This window comes from Taeniopygia guttata, chromosome 23 (assembly GCF_048771995.1).
Source record: "Taeniopygia guttata chromosome 23, bTaeGut7.mat, whole genome shotgun sequence".
Taxonomy (NCBI): domain Eukaryota; kingdom Metazoa; phylum Chordata; class Aves; order Passeriformes; family Estrildidae; genus Taeniopygia; species Taeniopygia guttata.
In genome coordinates, this window is record NC_133048.1 from 4,049,933 (window position 1) to 4,069,647 (window position 19,715).

At 62.6% G+C, this 19,715-nt stretch overlaps 2 protein-coding genes across 6 annotated transcripts; one reads left to right on the top strand and one right to left on the bottom strand.

Annotated features, from left to right (window-relative positions):
* Positions 1-214: 214 nt before the first annotated feature.
* FGR (FGR proto-oncogene, Src family tyrosine kinase) lies at positions 215-11,354 on the bottom strand. Of its 5 annotated transcripts, none has more exons than XM_030290468.4 (13): positions 11,260-11,354; positions 5,943-6,003; positions 5,484-5,736; positions 5,280-5,382; positions 4,912-5,010; positions 4,652-4,755; positions 4,432-4,581; positions 3,865-4,029; positions 2,762-2,941; positions 2,592-2,668; positions 2,362-2,515; positions 1,669-1,800; positions 215-1,438 (listed from the first exon to the last, which is right to left on the bottom strand). In XM_030290468.4, exons 3-13 carry the CDS (start codon positions 5,722-5,724, stop codon positions 1,230-1,232), a joined length of 1,614 nt encoding a protein of 537 aa, XP_030146328.4. In that variant the 5' UTR covers positions 5,725-5,736; positions 5,943-6,003; positions 11,260-11,354; the 3' UTR covers positions 215-1,229. The 5 variants fall into 5 exon arrangements, with proteins under 5 accessions (XP_030146328.4, XP_072773948.1, XP_072773949.1 ...); XM_072917847.1 differs by having other exon boundaries at positions 11,253-11,272; XM_072917848.1 differs by lacking the exons at positions 3,865-4,029; positions 11,260-11,354 and adding exons at positions 3,332-3,487; positions 9,831-9,971.
* A 35-nt stretch (positions 11,355-11,389) lies between these two features.
* On the top strand, positions 11,390-17,119 carry LOC100218918 (digestive cysteine proteinase 1). Its single transcript, XM_002191532.7, has 11 exons — positions 11,390-11,536; positions 12,611-12,670; positions 12,896-12,988; positions 13,067-13,239; positions 13,953-14,196; positions 14,279-14,471; positions 14,568-14,761; positions 15,377-15,468; positions 15,546-15,707; positions 16,242-16,431; positions 16,752-17,119. Exons 1-11 carry the CDS (start codon positions 11,485-11,487, stop codon positions 16,937-16,939), a joined length of 1,641 nt encoding a protein of 546 aa, XP_002191568.5. The 5' UTR covers positions 11,390-11,484; the 3' UTR covers positions 16,940-17,119.
* Positions 17,120-19,715: the final 2,596 nt, after the last annotated feature.

A 19,715-nucleotide genomic window follows, 5' to 3' on the forward strand; every position in this document is an offset into this window, starting at 1 on the left:
GGCGACCCCCCAAATCTGTGCCCTGGGGCTGGGCGGGTGAGGGGGCATCACTCAGTCCTGGCTTGGCTGAACTTGGAAGCCCCCACCCCCTTCTGGGATGGGTGTTCCCACCCCAAATCCTCAGCTCTGGCCACCCCCCAAGTGCTTATGCCCATCTGGGGCAGCTCATCTCTCCTGGGGCATGGCAGGGCCAGAAGGACCCAGGCTGCCCCCAGTTTGTTAGAAAGGTTTATTTCTCCGTATTTACAGACTTCGTAAAAAAAAATTAAACAACAAATCCCCCCCTTGCCCTTCCCTCCCCCACCATGGCACTGCCCACCCACAGCCCTGCCCGAGGGGTGTGGGGTGTTCCTGGCCGTGGGGCACAGGACTGGGACCCCACTCAAGAACGGCAGTGCCTGGGGGGCAGCAGGCGGGGTGGCACCCCACATTCACATCCCCCTGAACTCCTGCTGCAGAGGGCTGAGCCCAGGCAGCCACGACCTGCCCAGGAGCTGTGGGGCCGAGCCCACCCCGTACCCTCGTCCTGCCCCCGTGGGCAGCAGGAAACGGCCGCTGGGGCAGCGCTGCCCCCAGCCCGCCCGGGCCCCCCAGGACCCCTTGTGTCCCCCCGTAGGACGCCCTGTCCCCCCAGTGCAAGCAGAGGTGGGCACATGGCTTTCAGCACTTGGCTCTACCATAGAGCAGAGGAGATAAGGGCAGGGACAAGGGGGTCCCCCAAAGATTGGGACCCCTTAGTGGGGTCGATGGCTGCTGGGGGAAGGCATACACAATTTTATAAATTAAAGGAGATATAAAGGGAGGGAGGGTTGAGATGGCCTCCCACAGGTCAGCGCCAGGACTCTGGGGGGCTGAACCCCACCCAGCTGTGCTCCCAGAGAGATTAGGGCTGGCATGGGGAGCTCCCCCAAGCCCTCTGCTACTCTGTGGGTCTGGGGGTTCACGGGGGCTCCCCACAGTCCCCCCTGCAGCCAAAGCCCTTCTCAGGTTCAAAGCTGGGTGTGAAGGCAATAAAGGGAGGGGGGGAAGAGGGGGGGTGGGGTGCACAGTTTTGTCTTCTCTGTGAGTCCAGCATCCTTGTGCAAAGCCCTGTGTCCGCCCTGGGCACCCTGAGCACCCCCCAAAAGGCATTTTGGAGGGGCACAGACAAAGGAAGCAACCACTTCTAAAGAAAAGAAGAGATTCACCCCAAAGTCAGCCCGGAGCTTCCTGGGAGTGCCAGCACTGGGTCACTGGTTGTCCCCGGGCTGGTACTGGGGCTCGGTGGCAGTGAAATAGTCCTCGAGGAAGGACTGGAGGTACTCGAAGGTGGGGCGCTCCTCGGGCTCCCTCTTCCAGCACTGCACCATCACCTCATGCAGGGATGGGGGGCAGCTCCCCGGGCACTGCATGCGGTACCCCCGCTCCACCTGCTCCAGCACCTCTCGGTTGTTCATCCCTGCGTGACAAGGACTCCCCTGCTCAGTGACAGCACCCCCATGGGACGAGCCAATGGGGAGGCTGAGGCACACAGTGGCATTGCCCTGTGGTTTGGGTAGAAGCCCAGTTTAGCACTGATCCCTCCGATGGGGAAACTGAGGCACGGGACAAGCCTTGCTGAGAAGGGTCAGCCCCTGTCTGTGCCCTGCCCAGCCCACCCCAGGCGTGCATATGCCCAGTGGGCCATACCTGGATAGGGCACACGGCCTTTGGTCACCAGCTCAGTCAGGAGGATGCCAAAGGACCAGACATCCGACTTGATGGTGAACCTCCCAAAAAGTGCAGCCTCCGGAGCAGTCCACTTGATGGGGAACTTGGCACCTGCAATGGGACACAGGTGAGCCATGGCTGGGGCTGCACCGACACCTACGTACCCTGCACCTGGTGCACTCACACCTGGGACATCCCTCACCAGAGGCAGCGTCACCTGAACCCCCCTGTACTGAGGGTGTCCTGCACCCGGGGTACCCTGAACGGGGGCACCCTGCACTAGGGTGCACTAGGGGGGCCCATCACCCCGACATCCTCTGCCCGGGGCAGCTCACACATGGGACACCCAGCACCCGAGGCACCCTGCACTGGGGGTGCGCTGCACCTGGGGTACCCATCACCTGGGACATCCATCAGTCAAAATACCCACACCCTGGGGCACCTGTCTCCTGGGGGTACCCATTCCCTGGGGCACCTATCCTCTGGGACACCCTGGGCTGATCCAAGGTCCCATCACCTAAAATACCCATAAATTTGGGGTGTCCATCACCCAGGATACCCTTTCCCTGTTGCACCCTCCTTTGGGGCATCCACTGTCCAGGTCCCTCAGCCCCGGGACGACCATCTCCAGGCTAAGGGGCACAAGAGGGGGACACAGAGGGGCGTTCCCACCCTGCCGCGCTGTGTACTCATCGTCCTCGATGAGGCGAGCCAGGCCGAAGTCGGCGATCTTGCACACGAGGTTGTCTCCCACCAGGATGTTGGCAGCGCGGAGATCCCGGTGGATGTAGTTCATCCGCTCGATGTACGCCATGCCTGCCGCAATCTGAGGGGCACGGAGCCGTGAGGACCCCCCGGTACACCCCGGGGTGCACCCCCACCCCGTACCAGCCCCCCAGTACCTGGGCAGCCATGTCCACCAGCTGGGGCAGCTTCAGGTAGCGGCCGTCCCCGTCCTTCAGGAAGTCCAACAAGCTGCCTGCAGGCGGAGGGAGTCGCCATCAAAGACCCCCAACCCCAAGGGTGCCCTCCCTGTGAGCCCTCCCGCCCCACGCAGGTGCCCCCCGCTCACCCTGGCTCATGAACTCGGTCACAATGTAGATGGGCTCCTCGGACACCACGGCGTAGAGCTGCACCAGCTTGTCGTGCCGCAGCCGCTTCATGATCTGAGCCTCCTCCAGGAAGGCCTCGGGGGACATGGTCCCCGGCTTCAGCGTCTTCACTGCCACCTTCGTGGTGCCGTTCCATGTCCCTGGGGTGGGGACACAGAGCCACCGTGAGCCCAGGGGACAGCCAGCCTGGCACAGAGGGGTGTCTGCATGGAGAAGTGTGTGGGGGCATGCTTGTGTGCATGGATGGATGGATGGATGGATGGATGGATGGATGGATGGATGGGCAAGGAATCAGGGCAGGGCAAGGAAGGGATCCCTTGGTGGGGATTGTGATCCCACTGCATCCCACCCAGGACAAGGTGTTCCCCTCACTCCAGGACAAACCTCACCCCATTCCCAAACCCTTCATGGATTCTGTGCCAAATTTCAGTCTCCCCCACACAAGTGGGTACCACCTGGCACCCTGTGACGCTCCCTGCTCCTCCTGCCCCCTCCGCTCCCCCACCCCTGGCCGGCTGGTCCAGCCTTACCCATCCACACGTCTCCAAAACATCCCATGCCAAGTTTCCTGGTGAGGGTGACGGATTCCCGTGCTATCTCCCAGGCGTCCTTAGCTAATCCCAGGGTCTGGGGCTTCGCAGCAGGGCACGGGTGGGTGAGCAGATGGCACAACCCGTCATTGTACTCTGCGGGGGACGGGGGGCAGGCAGGGAAGAAGAGGGAGGGGATGTGATGGGATGAAGGCAGCATGCATGAGTGGAGGAAGAGGATGACGAAGGTGGGACCCCCTGGCCTGGTCCTGTGGTCCCATCTGCAGTGGGGGTCTGCTTGCCCATGCAGAAGTGACATGGGGCATCCTGGGGGACCCATTGTGAGCCCAGAGCAGGATGTGGGATAATGTGGTAAGTACACTATGTTTACAATAGGATAATTCCTCCTGCCAGCAAATCGGTGTCGCTCAGCCTGTCCTGGCAGGTGTGAGCTTTTCCCAGTGGGCTGCCAGGCCTGGGGGTGCCCCCGTGTCCCCCCTGCCTCTTGCCCTGGCTTGCCCACCAGGCCCTACCCATCCAGACTTCCCCGAACTGCCCATTTCCCAGCTTCTTGAGGAGCTGGAGGGACTCGCGGGGGATCTCCCACACATCTTTGGTTTTGACTGAGAGGTCGGCCAGCCTGGGGGTTCCCTTGTGGCACGGCACAGCCAGGCGGCAGCACAGCCCGGCCGCCCGCTCTGCAGCACGGGAGCAGGGGGACAGAGTCAATGTGGGCACCGACCCCCACCAGCCCTTTGCCCCCCTCCCACCACCCCAGCCACCACCAAGGCTCCTGTATCACCCAGTCACCCCCAACATACAAATGCACCCCTCTCCACCTGCCCTAGGGACAGCTCTGCACCCCCTCGACGGGGCTGGACCCCCAGTGCCCCCCGCTGCACCCAGGGGTGGGTCACGCCAGGAGCTCCCTGCACCCTGGGCATGGGAAAGGGGAGACTCTCAGGGCCTGCCTTAACGCCACCACAGAACAGCCCTCTCCTTCCCAGTTCAACCCAGTCAGCCCAGTCTCTTACCCAAGGGTCTTCTGAGCGTTCCCTACCCCTCCTATTGCCCCCCCGGTGCCCCTCACCCCACCCTACCTATATAGTGCTGGACCAGCTGCTGGATGGTGCTGAACTGGGCACGGGTGGTGATGTAGTACCCCCCGCTGTCAAGTTTCCGAATCTTATAGTGCTTCACGTGGTCTCCCTTGGCCTCATCCCAGTCCCGGATGGAGAGGGAGTAGGCACCTACATGGGGACACCGGTCAGGGAGGGATGTGGGGCACAGCCCCTGGTGTCCCCACCCCTGTCCCTGTACCTTTCGTCGTCTCGCTCTCCCGGATGAGGAAGGTGCCTCTGGAGTTGCCATGGCACAGGAGCTGCCGCTCCGCATCTTTGCGCCCGATCTTCCCGAAGTACCACCTGCCACCGTGATGGGCTCAGGGCCAGGAAGGCACCAGGAGGGGACCAGGGAGCCCCCATGCCATCCCTGCGGCACTGCCGGGGCTCACAAGGACACCCTGGCCTGAGGCAGGCGGGGCTGGGGTTTGTCTCCATCCCTTTTCCCCCACTACTCACTCTTCTGCCTGGATGGAGTCCACAGGGGCCACGTAATTGCTGGGGATGTAGCCCGTGGCTCCCGAGCTCAGCGACCTGGCCTCCCACCAGTCCCCCTCCCTGGGCAGGGAAACAGAGAACGTGGAGGAGGAGGAACAGACAGACAGACACCGTGAGACCCTCCTCAGCCTGCAGGCAGCACCACCAGACCCGTTCTCCCCCACCCCTCTCTGCTGAGACCCTCAACTCGTGGCACGTGGCCCTGGTACCGAGCGGTGGAGCCCGACAGAGATGGGTGCCCAGCCTGGGTCCTGCGGGGGCTGCCCAAGGCACCTCCCCGGGCTGGGATGTGGGTGCTGGGGGTGGCAGGAGGTCGTGGGGGGGCTCACGTGTTGTTGATGATGTGGAATTTCTCCCCTTTCTGGAATGTCAAGTCATCCTCAGTCCTGGCCTCGTAGTCGTACAGGGCGATGAAGAGCGTCACCCCCCCGCCTGTGGCATGGGGAGGGGACCACGGTGACCCCAGGCTCTGCAGCCCAGGGGTCCAAGGGTGCGGCTGGACAGCCCTCCCCACCATCAGCCGCCCTGCTGACCTGTGATGCCCCCGCTCCACGCTGGCAGCGCGTTGGAGGTGAAGCCCCCCGGCTCGGCGAAGGACGGGGCCGCGGGCACCGCTGGCCCCTGGAAGTTGTTGAAGTCGGGGATGCGGGTGAAGACGGCCCCTGGCTGCGTGGGGTCGGGGTCGTACTGGGAGGCAGGGGGTTGGAGGGAGCCCCCCTCGCCCCCTGCCTGCCCCTTGCCAGCCCCCCTCTGTTTGCAGGGCACACAGCCCATCCTGGCCAGCGCCTGTGGGACAGAGGGTCCGTGAGCCCCGCGCCCCCCTGGCACTGGGGCACACATGGGAGAGGCGCTGGGCGCACCCTGCCACCCGCTGCCCAGCACGCTGCACAACAGGGGACGCTGGGGTCCCCACGGGCACGGCCAGTGGCACCGCTGCAAGGAGGGCTGCGCTGCCCGGGCACCCGTGGGTGCTCCACGGCGGCTCCACTCACTGCGATGGTTCCTCGGGTCACTTCAGCTGCTCCATGTCACTCCAGGGAGGAGAAGAGTCGCCTGTGGACACCAGGGAGGGCGTCAAGTCGGGGGCAGCACCCTTGCATGGGTTGAAACAGCCTTGCCATGGGCTGTAACACCCCTCCATGGGATAAAATACTCCTGTACAGGCTGCGACACCTCTGCATGGAATGAAGAACCCCTGCCACGGCTGATACACCCCTGCACATACTGAAACACTTCTGCTGAGGGCTAAAACACTGCTGAATAGATTGAAACACCCCACAGCAGGATGCAACACCCCTGCCATGGGCTACAACACCTCTACACGGGCTGCAACACCAACGACATGGACTGCAACACCGCTTGCATTGGCTGTAACACCCCTGCATGAGTTACAACAGCCCTGCACAGACTGAAGCACCTGTGCACAGGCTGTGATACCCCTGCATGAGCCATAACACCCCTGCATGGGCTACACCATCCCTTCGCAGGCTGCAGCCCCTCTGCATGAGCTAAATTGATCTGCATGATCTGCAACACCCCCACAAAGCTGCAACATTCCTCCTGGGCTGCAACACCCTGGTGTGGGCTGAAACCACATCCTCAAGTGGGTTTTTCTCTCGCCGTGTTCTCACCACACTGCTCACGTCCTTTCAGGGCATCTCACGCCTTGCAGGGTGTCCCTGAGGCTGATGGGGAGCCAGAGCCGGTGGCAAGGAGCCCCCAGAGCGTCCCCATCCCCACACCTCTGCTTGGTGGGGAGTGGGCGTTCTGGGGAGGAAGGTCCCTGCTCACAGCGCTGTGCTCAGGACAGCTCTTCCGGCCACATGTGTCGAGAAAGTGTCACAGAGCAGGAGGAGGAGGAGGAAATCAGACCTCTCCTGTCATGGCTCGATGGTCCATCCCCAGCCCTGTTACTGCCCTGGCTGCTGGGCAGCCACCCGCACCAGTCTGCCCAGTTGGCACCGGGCAGAGTGCTCCAGTCTGCAGAGGGAAGGAGCAGGAGGGTGTCCCGTCCTCTGCACTCCAGGGAGCAGCAGGAGACAAAGATTTTGGGGCGGATGAGATGTTTCAGGCAGATTTTCCCAGTCATGTCTATTGATTCCCTTGATGTTGGAACCCAGGGCACAGGGAATACTTCTCTCTAAAACTTAGCTTTGTTTGCAGCAGTCTGTTTCTCCTCTCTCAGTAGGGGTGGAAGGAGCCCAGCTCTCCCCTTCCATCTCTGCTTTCACACTGGTGGTGCAGCATTGCAAAAGTGGAGGAAACTCGGCTGGCTGGGATTTTATTCCTGATGACAATTACTGGCTAATTAAACTGATGAACAATCCTGGCTCTCACAAACTCTGTCCCCCATGGGTGGCAATCACCGCCCCACCACATTCAGAAACTTCCCGCTTTGCTGAATTTCAGTCCTGACCAAGCAGTGGAATTGCCACAGGTGCCAGCAGGGACGGGAATGGCAGGGAGCACCTTCCAGGCAAGAGGAACCCCCCTGTAGCACAGCATCGAGGTGATGCTGACGAGCAGCACTGCACCCAGGCTTCCCCTTCCCTGCACACCAGGAGCCCCCTGAGCTCCTGCCGGGGTGACGTGGTGCCACGGGGTGAGCCATCCCCCCACACCGTCCATGGGAAGGGGCTGCAGCGTCCCGTGGTTGTGCTGCGGTGTCTGGCTCCAGCTTTCCCAAAAAGAAGCTGCTTGGAGCAGGGAGCAGATGGCAGCTGAGCCCTCCCTGCCCTGGCTCCCCCAGCACCAGCCCCGGCCGAGCTGCCAGGTCCCGCCTGCGCTGAGACCCGGCCAATTCATCACCCCGTCCCGCCGGGCACGGCTGGGCACGGAGCAGCCGCATCCCCGACTGCCCCTCCATCTGTTCCCCAGGCCCCGGGGACACGGGGCAGCTCAGCCCCATCCCCAGCTGCTAGACAGGCCACAATTGTCACCCCACATGCCAGCTACAGTGCTGAGGCACCCCTGGGGTCCCCTCCATCCCCTGCACCCACCCCTCTCATGGGAATAACAGCAGTGGAGGCGTCAGGCTCTGGGGGGATGCAGCCACATGGGGCCATGTGGGGTGCTGGGAATGCCACACCCCACGCCGTGGGGACAAGCCATGGTGGCACCTGCCAGGCGGAGGGGGCCACGACGCCCTGGGCAGGAGGTGGCTGCTAGAGGAACTCACACAGCAACTACACAGTGGGAAGAGGAAGCAGCAGGAGCACGGGGTGGGGTGGGGGGGAGGAAGAGGATGGTGCTGTGGCCATCAAGGGGCCACAGGACTGGCAGGAGCTGACACCCTGGGGATGGTGACAGCTGGGAGGGTCAGACAGGGATGACAGCAGGGCTGCAGCCCCCTGGATCCCTCCCTGCCCTGTCCCACACTGTCATCCTGCATTGCCCCGTGCTGACCCAGCTCCTGCTCCCTGGGAAGAGGAACCGAGAGGGCTGCACAGCCCAGCCTGGTGCCACCGAGGTTCCTCTGTCACCCTGTGGCTCCGGAGCTCCCTGGTCCCAGCAGGAAAACTTAGGCATGAGGCAGCTGCAGCGCAGAAGGGGAAGGTGGCTCACCAGGACACAGGACCTGGGGCTGTGTCACCATCCCATGTCCAGGACCCCACAGACCTGGCGAGGGGACAAGAGGCCACATCTGCCTGCCCCATCTGCTCCTTCTTCCAGCTCTGTGTTAGGTGGTGGAGTGTCCCTGCCCCTTCCCCACTGCCCCCAGCCCCAAGGCCACCCTGCTGATACCTGGATATGCAGCCCTGCTCCAGCTCCAGTCCTCCCAGTTCACCCAGTGCCTGGTGAGTCCCCTGTGGCTCCCAGTGGGAGCAGGTTCCTCCAGAACAAGGGGTGCAAGGAGGGATGACACCCCATCCCCTGCATCCCCACAAGCAGGGCTATTCCCTGGGATGAAAAATGAAGGACGCCAACCCCCAGAAGTGATCTTCTCTGCAAGCCCCCCTGTCAGCCACCAGAGCCATGACAGAGGGGTCCCCTTGCCCCCCTCCGTGGCACAAGATGCTCAGCAGAGAGGGAGCCCCCCTTCCCCAGCCTTCCAGTCCCATCGCTGGCTGGGAAAGCAGGATTTCCGCTGGAAGAAGAGCAATTCCCGGATCCAAGGGGCTGCAGGGGCGGAGGGAGGGAGCCAGCCAGGGCTCCAAATACAATGTCCCGGGAGGAGCGGGGTGGGGAGGGAATTGTGCAGGGCAGGAAGCAGCGAGTTCCTGTCCCTCCTTGGGACACACCAAGGATCAGGGACGAAGCCGAGCTGCAGGGACCGGTTGGGGGGAGCATCCGCTCCGGCCAGGGCCTGAGGCCCTCGCAGTTCCCCACGGCCACGGAGAGCTCAGGCTGCAACATCGCCCCGGAGCGCTGCCTGGGCTGGGAGCCCACGGGCACCTGCAGGGACGGGGGGCACAGGTGTGTGTGTCCCCTGTCCCCCAGGGTGCTGTCTGCTGTCCCCTGCCCACCCTGTGCATGGTGAGGGCACCGTGTGCCCCGCGGGCTCCCGGCTGGTGTCACCAGCAGTTAGCGCCGGGAGGGTGAGCTGCAGCTGGTAGCTGTGAGCTGCAGCTGGTGGGTGCCCCCACATCTTCACACACACACCACAGCCCCCCCTTGACCTGCTGCCCCCCAGGATGGTGAGGACGGGGGTCTCGTCCCACCCTCCCACATTTCCCAGGGGAGCAGTGAGGGCACAGTGAGAGCGGCCCCCCAGCACACCCCACCAGTGTCTCGGGACTCTCTGTCCCCACAGCCCAGTGGCCGTCTCACCCGGGACCCCGAGCCACCCCACACCTGAAGGGGCATCTCTCACCGAGCACGGCAAGGGGATTACGAGCAGGGTGAGCCCCAGCGCCCTGCAGCACACAGCGCACACGTACCTCCTGCTCCGCTGGCACGGACCCCCGCCCGCCCGGCGGGACCGGCGGCGGCGCAGCCACGGCAGCCCCGCTCCGGGGAGAGCGGCAGCGCCCGGCCGTGAGCTTCCCCCGTCTCCTCGGCGGCTCTGGCAGCCGAGCGAGAGCTTCCCCTCCCCTCGCCCCCCCTTCCTCCCCGCGCTCGCAGCAGTGCTTCATTGTACCAGCCAGGCGGCCGCTGGCCGGGCCACCCTCCGGGTCACCCTCCTGGCCACCCTCCGGGCCACCCTCCGGGCCACCCTCCTGGCCACCCTCCGGGTCACCCTCCTGGCCACCCTCCGGGTCACCCTCCGGGCCACCCTCCGGGTCACCCTCTGGGCCACCCTCCGGGCCACCCTCCGGGTCACCCTCCGAGCCACCCTCCTGGCCACCCTCCGGGCCCCTCGGCACCCGGCCGGGGAGCACAGCCTGCCCGTACAGCGGGGAACGGGCATCAGGGGGTCTTCGGTCCCCAGCAGCACCGGGAGGCACGGGCGAGCATTGCTGGGCTCTGCCTGCGGGGATTTGCGGGCAGCGTGCGGATCCAGCCGTGCCCAAAGCCTGGCGGTGCCTCCCTGAGACCCCCGAGGGAGCGTCCCCGGGCAGGGACACCAAAGGGACACAGAACAGAGCGCTGTGGCCCCGCAAGGGACAGGAACAAGGCAGGACACGCACAGCCACCCGTCCTGCTGGCCCAGGCTCTCAGGGGCAGGGCAGACCCGTGAAGGGGCAGTGAACAGCCCACCATGCCTGGGCAATGGCAGGTAGCTCTGGGTTGTGTTCCAGGGGCGTCCCACACGTCCCCCCAGGATGGGGTGCAGCTCTTAAGTGGCTCAAGCCAGTTCTGTGTCCATGGATTGCCCATAGACATCAAACCCCTTAATCGCCCCTTACCCAGATGAAGTTGCTGGTGGGATGACCCCAAGATTCGGCATCGGTCACACTAAGCCACAAACTTCAGTGAGCTCTGGAATTGGGGTAAAGCACCCAGACCCCTGTCTGAGAGCCCGTGCCTGAGCCCCCTGCATCCTGTGTGACCCCCCTGCACCCTCTCAGAGCCTCCCCGGTGCTGTCTGAGCCCTCCGCATCCTCTCCGAGTCCTCCTGGAGCTCTGTCCCGGCTCTGCCACCCTGTCCTGCCACACAGCTGGGCTGGAGCGGGACCCTTCCCGTCTCTCCAGGGCCTTCCTCCTGCTCCTGGCCCTGAAGTCAGCCCTGAGGAGTTAACCCTCTTTCCTCCGTGGCAGTGGGTCCGGCTGCAGCGTTTCCTTCAGTGCCAGGGCTGGTGCAGCTGCCAGCCTCACCTTGGCACTCCTGCCCCATCCTGAGAGGGAAGGAAGCCCGGCTGGCCCCCGCACCCCCATCCAGGGCGCCCACCCCACTGCTGCTTGAGGCATTTGGGGCTCACCGCGCACCTCCCGTCCCCCGGCATTGCTCCATCTCCCTCGGCGGGCCCTGCCCAGACACGCTGTCCCCGCCGAGCCCCGAGGGGTGCCCGGCCCCCGGCAGCCGCCACATGATGCGGCTCCTTCCCTCCTCCGGGGAGGGCCCCGGTTCCTACATTGCTCCGCCGCCTTTCGGTGCCGCTGGCTCCGGCTGAAAGCTGCGGGGCCGGTGCCGGGCGAGCCGGGGCGGCCGCGATGGGTGTTCTGCGCTGGCTCCTCGCCTCTGCACTCTGCATCTCCGTCCGGGGTGAGTCTGACCCACCCCGGCACTGCCACCGCTGGGGACACCCCGGGCATGGGAGGGAGGTGGGGAGCGCCCCACCGGATCTCCTCCCGCTGCTCTGCAGGGCAGTTGGAGTCTGGGGAAGTGGTTTTATTCTTGTCGGGCCCCAAAATTTGCAGTTCCTCCAAGACACAACTGAGATGGGTGGCAAAGAGCGTGGAGGGGGGGGATGTGTCTTGAAGGCTTGGTGGGGCTGGGGGCATGAAAATAAAACTAAATTGAGGCTTTAACCCAAGGGGTTTAACCCAACCAGGCAGGACAGCCAAGTGTGAGGGGACAGGGGTGGCAGGGCCACCGTGTCCCCATGGGACCCCCTTTCTGGGTGTTGATAAAGCCAAGCAGGGCTGGGTGGTGGCTGCACCCATTGCTGCCATTGGTGCCCGGAGATGGCGTGTGATGGGTACCCATGGCACAGCCTGGGGTGCAGCTGGGGTCTGCCCGTCCTGCCTGCCCCAGGGCTGGGGGCAGGCTGCTCCGGCTGTCCCGGGTTGGGCAGGCGCTGTCTGGGTCCGGGCAGGTGCTGCCGGTCGCTCCTGACGAGGAGGAAGGTGCTGAGGGAGGGAAGGACTCGTTCCCAGCAGTTGTGTTGGCGTGGGGTTGCACAAGCTGGGAGCCCGCAGGGAGGCTGGGGAGGTCACTGGAAGATGCCAGGCAGAACCAGTAAGGTCTCTGGCACCCCTCAACCATGCCCTGTGTGTTGGGGACAGCTTGGCTGGGTCTCACCTTGGAAATGTTCAAGGCCGGGGCCACCAGCGCTGGGGGTGACACTGGGGCATCACCCCAGTTGTCACCCAGGAACTGCAACAGTGCAACAGTGCAGGACTTGCTGCAGTGTCACGGCAGGCTGTGGCATGGTGCTGACCCTGGGAGGGTGTCAGTGCCTCAGTGTCCCTTGGATGAGCTCAGGAAGCTCTTTTGGCTAAGAAGGAAAGCCCCAGGCAGCCGGGAAGGGGAGCACTGGCTTGGCAGCCTCCCATCCCCACTCAGCCAGGGGGGACACACAGACCCCCCCTCAACCTGCCCCTCTCTGCCTTTCAGGACAGGACTATGGGCTCTCCCGCCCACCCCCTCAGTTCGGCCCCATCTACCATGTCCGAGGTAAGGGGGCCCTGTGCTGGGGGAGGAGAGGCCGTTCAGCACAGGGTCGGACCAGGCTGTCCCAGCGCCAAACTGGGGCAGGTTCCCACAGCCCAGTCCTGACCCATCACCAGTGGGGCACTGTCTCGGCCAGCTGTGGGGCTGCAGCCTCTGGGGGGCTCAGGGAGGGATGCTGGGGTGCTGAGGCTGTGGGGCTGACCTGTGTCCTGTGCTGGGGGCTCGCAGGGGTCATTAAGCTGCCCTATGCCGAGATCGAGGAGCCCTTTGAAGCCTGGTACAACCTGACGGGGAACAAGAGCCGGATCCAGTACTACGGAGGTAAGAGGTGGGCACCCAGCTGCGCCCACCCTGCGCCAGCAGGACTCCCGTGCCTCAGTTTCCCTTTCCCTGGTGCAGGGCAGGTGATAACCTACCAGCTGGCAGCGGTGAAGCCCTATGGGATGAGGTACAAGATCACACCAGAGACCACTGAGAAGGAGGTGAACACCAGGAAGTGCTTCCAGCTGCCCGGCTCCAAGGAGGACGTGGTCACAGCTCAGAGCGTCTTCCCCAGCATGAGGGGCTTTAAGGTGGGAAACCTCCGGGCCCAGACCTGCCCTGCCTCCCAAAGCACCTCCAGGCTGTGGGAGGGGGTGCTGGGAGATGCTCCTCTCTGTCCGAGGGCTGCGGGGCGCTGGGACCGGCCAGGACACGTCCCCACACCCCAGGGTGCAGGGAGGGCCCCTTCCCCACCCGGACTGGGGCTGGACTCCTGGTTCCTTTCCCAACTCCAGCAGCCGTGTTGGGACGTGTCACATCCCACACAAACGCTGGCATTTCGGCATGGTTTGGGCAAGCCTCTGCACGGCAGCTCAGCTCCTGGCAGCCCCAGCCTGCCTCAGGGCTGGGCACAGCACGTGAGCAGGGGGGACAGCAGGTTGTCACTGGGCTGGACACATGCCTGCACGGCAAGAGCTTGGAAACATGCAGCAAAAACCCGAAATCTTTTCAGGTTTTTGGAGAAATGGTGCAGCCAGACCCCCTGCTATGGGTGCACAGATTGCTGTGCACAGCGGAGTGTCCCCAGGGCACCGCTGAGCCAGACAGGGGGGTCTGCCCTGTGTTGCACCCCGTATCCTTGCCCAGTTTCCATCCCATGCATGGCTGTGTGCTCATGGCCGTGGAGCCACTGGATCCAGCTGGAGCAGCGGGTGTGTGCACTGGGCTGTGCACAGGGGCTGGGTGGGCAGTGGGTGGCCTGGGGGAGGCTGGGGTCCCCTCCCTGAGGCCGTGTCCCCCCCAGTTCCTGCGGGAGGAGTACTACAAGGACCGGTACTGCGCCGTGTGGCAGAACATCACCCGCTGGGCACAGAAGAAGAACGTCTACACCCTGTGGGTGACCAACTCCAGCTGTGGGGTGGCCCCCGTGCACTACGAGATGCGGGGCTACAACAGCCTGCTGGGCTCCCACTACGACAAGTATGAAATCGCCTACACTGACTTCGACAACAGCTATCCCCCGTCCGTCTTCGACCTCCCCCTCAACGGTGAGCAAGGGAGGGCCCCCCATCCTGCCCCCCCATCCTGCCTGCAGGGCTGCAGCTGACAGCGTCCTCTCCCTGGCTCCAGAGACCAAGTGTGGGGTGCTGCCGGGGAATGTGGCGGAGCACCGGGTGCTGGCGAACCCCATGGAGGACCTGGTGGGACAGCAGCAGCCCTGGGCACACCGGGTTTTCCACGACTACCGCCGGCAGATGGGGCGGCACTACGGCTCCGTGCGGGAGCTGGAGCACAGGCAGAGCATCTTCGTGCACAACATGAGGTACAGGGGGTGGGGGGATGTCGGCCCTCTGGGGGTGCTGCTGGCGCCAAGGAGGCGCTGGCAGTGCCAGTGGCGCCGTCTCCACCACGGTGGCAGGTTTGTGCACTCGCGGAACCGCGCCGCGCTCTCCTACACGCTGTCCCTGAACCACCTGGCCGACCGCACGCCGCAGGAGCTGGCAGCCCTGCGGGGCCGCCGCCGCAGCGGGACCCCCAACCACGGGCTGCCCTTCCCCACAGACCTCTACACCGGCATCATCCTGCCCGAGAGCCTCGACTGGCGCATGTACGGTACGTGGGGAGTCAGGGGCACACCAGGGCGCTTTGGAAGTGAGTGCTCCTCAGCCAGGCCTGCGCTGAGCCCCACAGAGCTCCCCCGCTCCCCATCACTACACTGGGCAGCCTGCGGGACTGTGCTGTCCCTTGGGGTGCACATCTTGGGGCTGGTGAGACACTGGCACAGGCTGTATGGAGAACCTGGGGCTGTCCAAGGCCAGGATGGATGGGGCTTGGGGCTGCTCTAGCAGAAGGTGTCCCTGCCCATGGGCGGAATGAGATGGTATTTGAGGTCCCTTCCAACCGAAACCATTCCGTGTTTCTATGATTAAAGGCAGCTGGGTCAGCACTTGACCCTGAATTCACTCTGGTGCCCCAGGGACAGATGTGACATCTGAAGCAACATCTGGCTTCACCCATGTCACCATCAGCTGGGAGTGACACCCCCAGAGCTTGCCCCTAGCCAAGAGTGGGGTCCCAGGTTTGCTAAGTGCATTTTCCCCCTTCTCAGTTAGCACCAAGATCTAGCTGCGCTGCCTCTGGACACCAGCTCCTGCCTCAGTTTCCCTTCCACCTGCCTCCATCCCTCGGTGTCAGCGCAGTTTCTCACCCCTGCCCCTCTGTCCCCAGGCGCTGTCACCCCTGTGAAGGATCAGGCTGTCTGTGGGTCGTGCTGGAGCTTCGCTACAACGGGAGCCATGGAAGGTGCCCTCTTCCTCAAGGTGGGAGCGGGGCTGTGCCCACGCTGGGGCACCTGCAGGGTGCCTGTCCCCGTCCCTGAGCTGTGTCCCCCCCGCAGACCGGCGTGCTGACCCCCCTGTCCCAACAAGTGCTCATCGACTGCTCCTGGGGCTTCGGGAACTACGCCTGCGATGGGGGCGAGGAGTGGCGAGCGTACGAGTGGATCAAAAAGCACGGGGGCATTGCCAGCACCGAGTCCTACGGCACCTACAAGGGCCAGGTGAGGAGGCCCTTGTCCCTGGTGGCCTTCCCAACATCTTGGGGCGTTGAAGCCATGGTGGCACCCACCTGGATGTGTCAGAGGCACTAAGAGGCTCTTGAGATGAGGATGCCACCTCATGGCCAAGGCACCAGGCTTCCGTGGTTCACAGCACTGTCAAAGCCAAGCCCCAAGGCTCACCCCAGGCTGTTTTGTCACTGTGTTCCTCAGTTTCCCTTCTTGCAAAACAGGGACAAGGCTCCTCCACCTGCCGTGGTGCAGTGAGTCGCTCCATACCCCGGGGTGCGCGGGGATGTGGCAGCAAGGTGCAGGAACAGCCCTCCAGGGCTTTGGCACAGAGCTGGCTCCCTGCTGAGCCCTTGAGCAACCAGGAAAACATCCCCACCACCCCGGGCTTGGGAGGACAGCGGAGTCAGGGCCAGGATGCTCTCACAGCCCAAATTCCAGATCACTGCCTGCATCTGCAGGCTCAGGAAGAGGGGCAGGGTCCCAGCCAGGGATGCTGATGACAGTGTGTGTCCCCTGGGTGTGCAGAATGGCCTGTGCCACTACAACCAGTCTGAGATGCTGGCCAAGATCACGGGTTACGTCAACGTCACCTCGGGCAACATCACAGCAGTCAAAACTGCCATCTACAAGCACGGCCCCGTGGCTGTCAGCATCGACGCCTCGCACAAGAGCTTCTCCTTCTATTCCAACGGCGTCTACTATGAGCCCAAGTGCGGTGAGACAAGCAGCACAGGGGCATGGGAGGCCCTGGGCGTCCAAGGAGATGCCAGAGCACCAAGGTCCCGTCGTTTTGGTCGAGGGAGGGTGGAGGGGATGAGCCCTGAAGTCCTCTGCAGCACTGAGGGTAGCCCTGGGAGCAGGGATGCTGGCCAGACTGGGATGTCCTCTGGACAGGGATTACTGGACAGGGATCTTCTCCAGGCAGAGATGGTGTCCAGAAAGGAATGTCCCTGGAAAGGGATACTCTCTGGGCAAGGATGCTCACCAGACAGGGGTGCTCTTCAAGTGAGCCCTCTCCCATGTCGTTCCCTGCAGACAACACGCCGGGATCGCTGGACCACGCAGTGCTGGCTGTGGGGTACGGGGTCCTGCAGGGAGAGACCTACTGGCTCATCAAGAACTCCTGGTCCACCTACTGGGGCAATGACGGCTACATCCTGATGGCCATGAAGGACAACAACTGTGGTGTGGCCACGGAGGCCACCTACCCCATCCTGGCCTGAGCCACCCTGGCTCTGCAGGGAAAGCCCTGGGCAGCATTCTCAGCACTCAGCCCTGGACCAGGCCCTTCAGCGGAACCATCAGGAGGCTGGGGACACAGTGGGACAGAGCCATTCAGTGCTGGACACAGGGCAGGACGGGGACACAGCACTGGGCTTGCCAATAAAGACACTGGAAAAATACCGCATGGCTTCTACAGGAGCAATTCAATTCTGTGCACACAGCTGTGCCCCCTGTGCCCCAGGGACACATCCTGTACAGATCCCTGTCCCCAGCCCGGTTTTTGTGGTCCTGTGGGACCCTAGGGGCCTCCTGGGGAGGGGACAATCCCACCTGGCAGAGCCAGCTGGCTCCCACAGCCGGTCCCAGACACCCGGGGCGAGGGGAGCGGCTCTTCCAGCTCTGAGGTGGAGCACAAACAGCCCCTGGGATTTCTGCTGAGATGAGAAATTCCTGGCGTGGGGTGTTGGGGAGGGGGAAGGCCTCCACCCTGTGCCCCCTGCCAGAGCGCCTGTTGTGGCTAGAGGTGGGGACTTTGTCACGGGGTGTTTGCCAATGTCCCCAGCCAGGCACCTTCGCTCCCTGGGGCTGCTCCCCTTTTACTGTGGCTGGGGCTCGTCTGGCTGCCCTTATTTTGGGCTCAAGCCATCCTGGAGAGCAGGATCAGTGCACAAGGGTACTCAAACAGGGCGGGAAGTTCCCCCTGCCGCGATCCTGGTAGTCTCCCATCTTTTTGTGTGGGGTGCACAGAGGCTTTTGGGGTGCTCCTGAGCTGGTCACACCCCAGAGCTGTCATGCTCCTTTCATCTTTTCTTGCTCCAGAGCTTCACCCCAAAACCTCACAGCCGTGAAGAAGCCTCACCACGAGCCGAGAGCCTGGTGCTGTTCTTGGGGTGGGTTAGGGTTAGGGTTAGGGTTAGGGTTAGGGGTTCGTTGTGGGGGCTCTGGTGCCACTCTGGTGATGTCCACCCTGGGCATGGAGCTGGGTTGGCAGCTACGGTGGGCAGCCCAGGGCTCCCAGTGAGAGCTGCTGGCACTGCCAGGCTCTACTTCCCAATTCAAGAGCCCAGGCAGCTGGGAAGGGAAACCTAAAAGAAGGGAAATGTCATCCCTGACTTGTAGCTGCATCTGCACAAGCTCTACCTTCCCTCCAAATGCAGTTTTGGTAGTTAAGAAGTGACATCTCCCATGGCTACGCCCCAGTTCTGTATAGAAAACTACTGGCATCACCTAGGGAGCTGCACTTCCCTCCAGGTGACACAACTGCTCTCACCAGTGGTGGCAGGCCATTGTATTCCCTTGTTTTCTTTCACTTGTTCACCTGCTTATTTGACAATTTGTTTGATTGTTGAAGGGGTCTTTAATCATTCCCAGCAGGGAGGCTGGCTGGAATTCATGTCTGGGAGAGGAATGATCACTGCACAGGAATAATGTGGTTTATTCCGTGGGAGTCCAGGTCTCCAGATCTTTGATTCTCTTGACTGCAGTCAATAAAACATGCTTTGACTTTCAGGGAACCATGACTTTCAGGCTCCCTTTGGGTAGGTGATGTCCTGAATTTGCTGCTGAACACAGAGGTGGCTTCTTTGAGAGCTGGAAGTTTTGTATCCCCTGGATGCATTCTCTGAAATTCTGCATTCATGGCATTAGGCATATCGCAGTCCTGAGCACGGGTAGCTCAGATGGCTGGGAACTTGAAAAACTATCTATTTATTATATTTGAAAAAGGAAACAATAAGAAAGGACATACCTGAAGGAGGGTTTGCTGTTTGCAGAGCCAGATGTAGGTTCTGGCTCCCAGCCCGGCTGAGCTGTGACCTCCAGACTTCCCTGGACACCCAAACCTCCGAGTGGCTCCAAGTTTTGCAGAGCACAGCAAAGCACAGGCTCTCTGAACCCTGCTATTTATTGGAAGCAAAGCTGGCCTGAAGCTCAGCATTTAGTTTCCTTTTGGGAGAGGCATCTTGCAGGAAACTCCCCAAACTTGAAACACTGGTGGCGGAATATTAGCAGAGGCTGGTGTTTAGTGGAGCAAGCACCGTTCAGAGGGAGAGCTGAGAGGATTTGAGACCCACTTTCCACATCCCACCATGAGAACCCCATCTCCTTCTTAGTCTGTGGGGTGGTTTGGGAAATCTCCTGAGGTCAGGACTGGTGCCCCAGTCCTGCCCCCACCCTCTATTAGGTGTTTGTCATGGCCTCCACTCCTTCAGGGTCTCCTCCTTGTTCAGCTGCTCCTTTTTGGCCTCTGCCAACTTAGACTGGGCAGAGGTGACATCTGCCTGCACACTGAGCCCTTTCGAGGCTGTCCAAGCCAATGCTGGAGGTGGAAGCCTGCCTGGCCACCTCCCAGGCTTTCCTGAGCCTGAAAACAAGTTGTTAGTTCTGCCTGATGCTCTCCTGGTGCTTCTTTAGGAACTGATCCATGAAGATGCTCACCAAATGATTGTCAGTATCACCACCCAGGCGAGTGACCCCACCTCCACAATGTCCTGGTTTATGGCGAGATGGAGATGCTGACAGTCCTCATGAGCCACGTTAAAGGTGAGGACACTGTGCTCCCCACCAGGGCTGTGGAACAGGGCTGTGGCATCTCATTCTGCACTGAAAGCGTGGTCAGGCAGTGGAAGGGGCTGTCCAGGGACGGGGTGAGGTTCCCATTCCTGGAGGAGTCCAAGGAGTGACTGGGCATGGCACTGGTCTGTGTGACAAGTCAAAGGGTGGACCTGATGATCTCAGAGGTCTTTTCCAGCCTCTGGTTCTGAGACGCCGTGACTG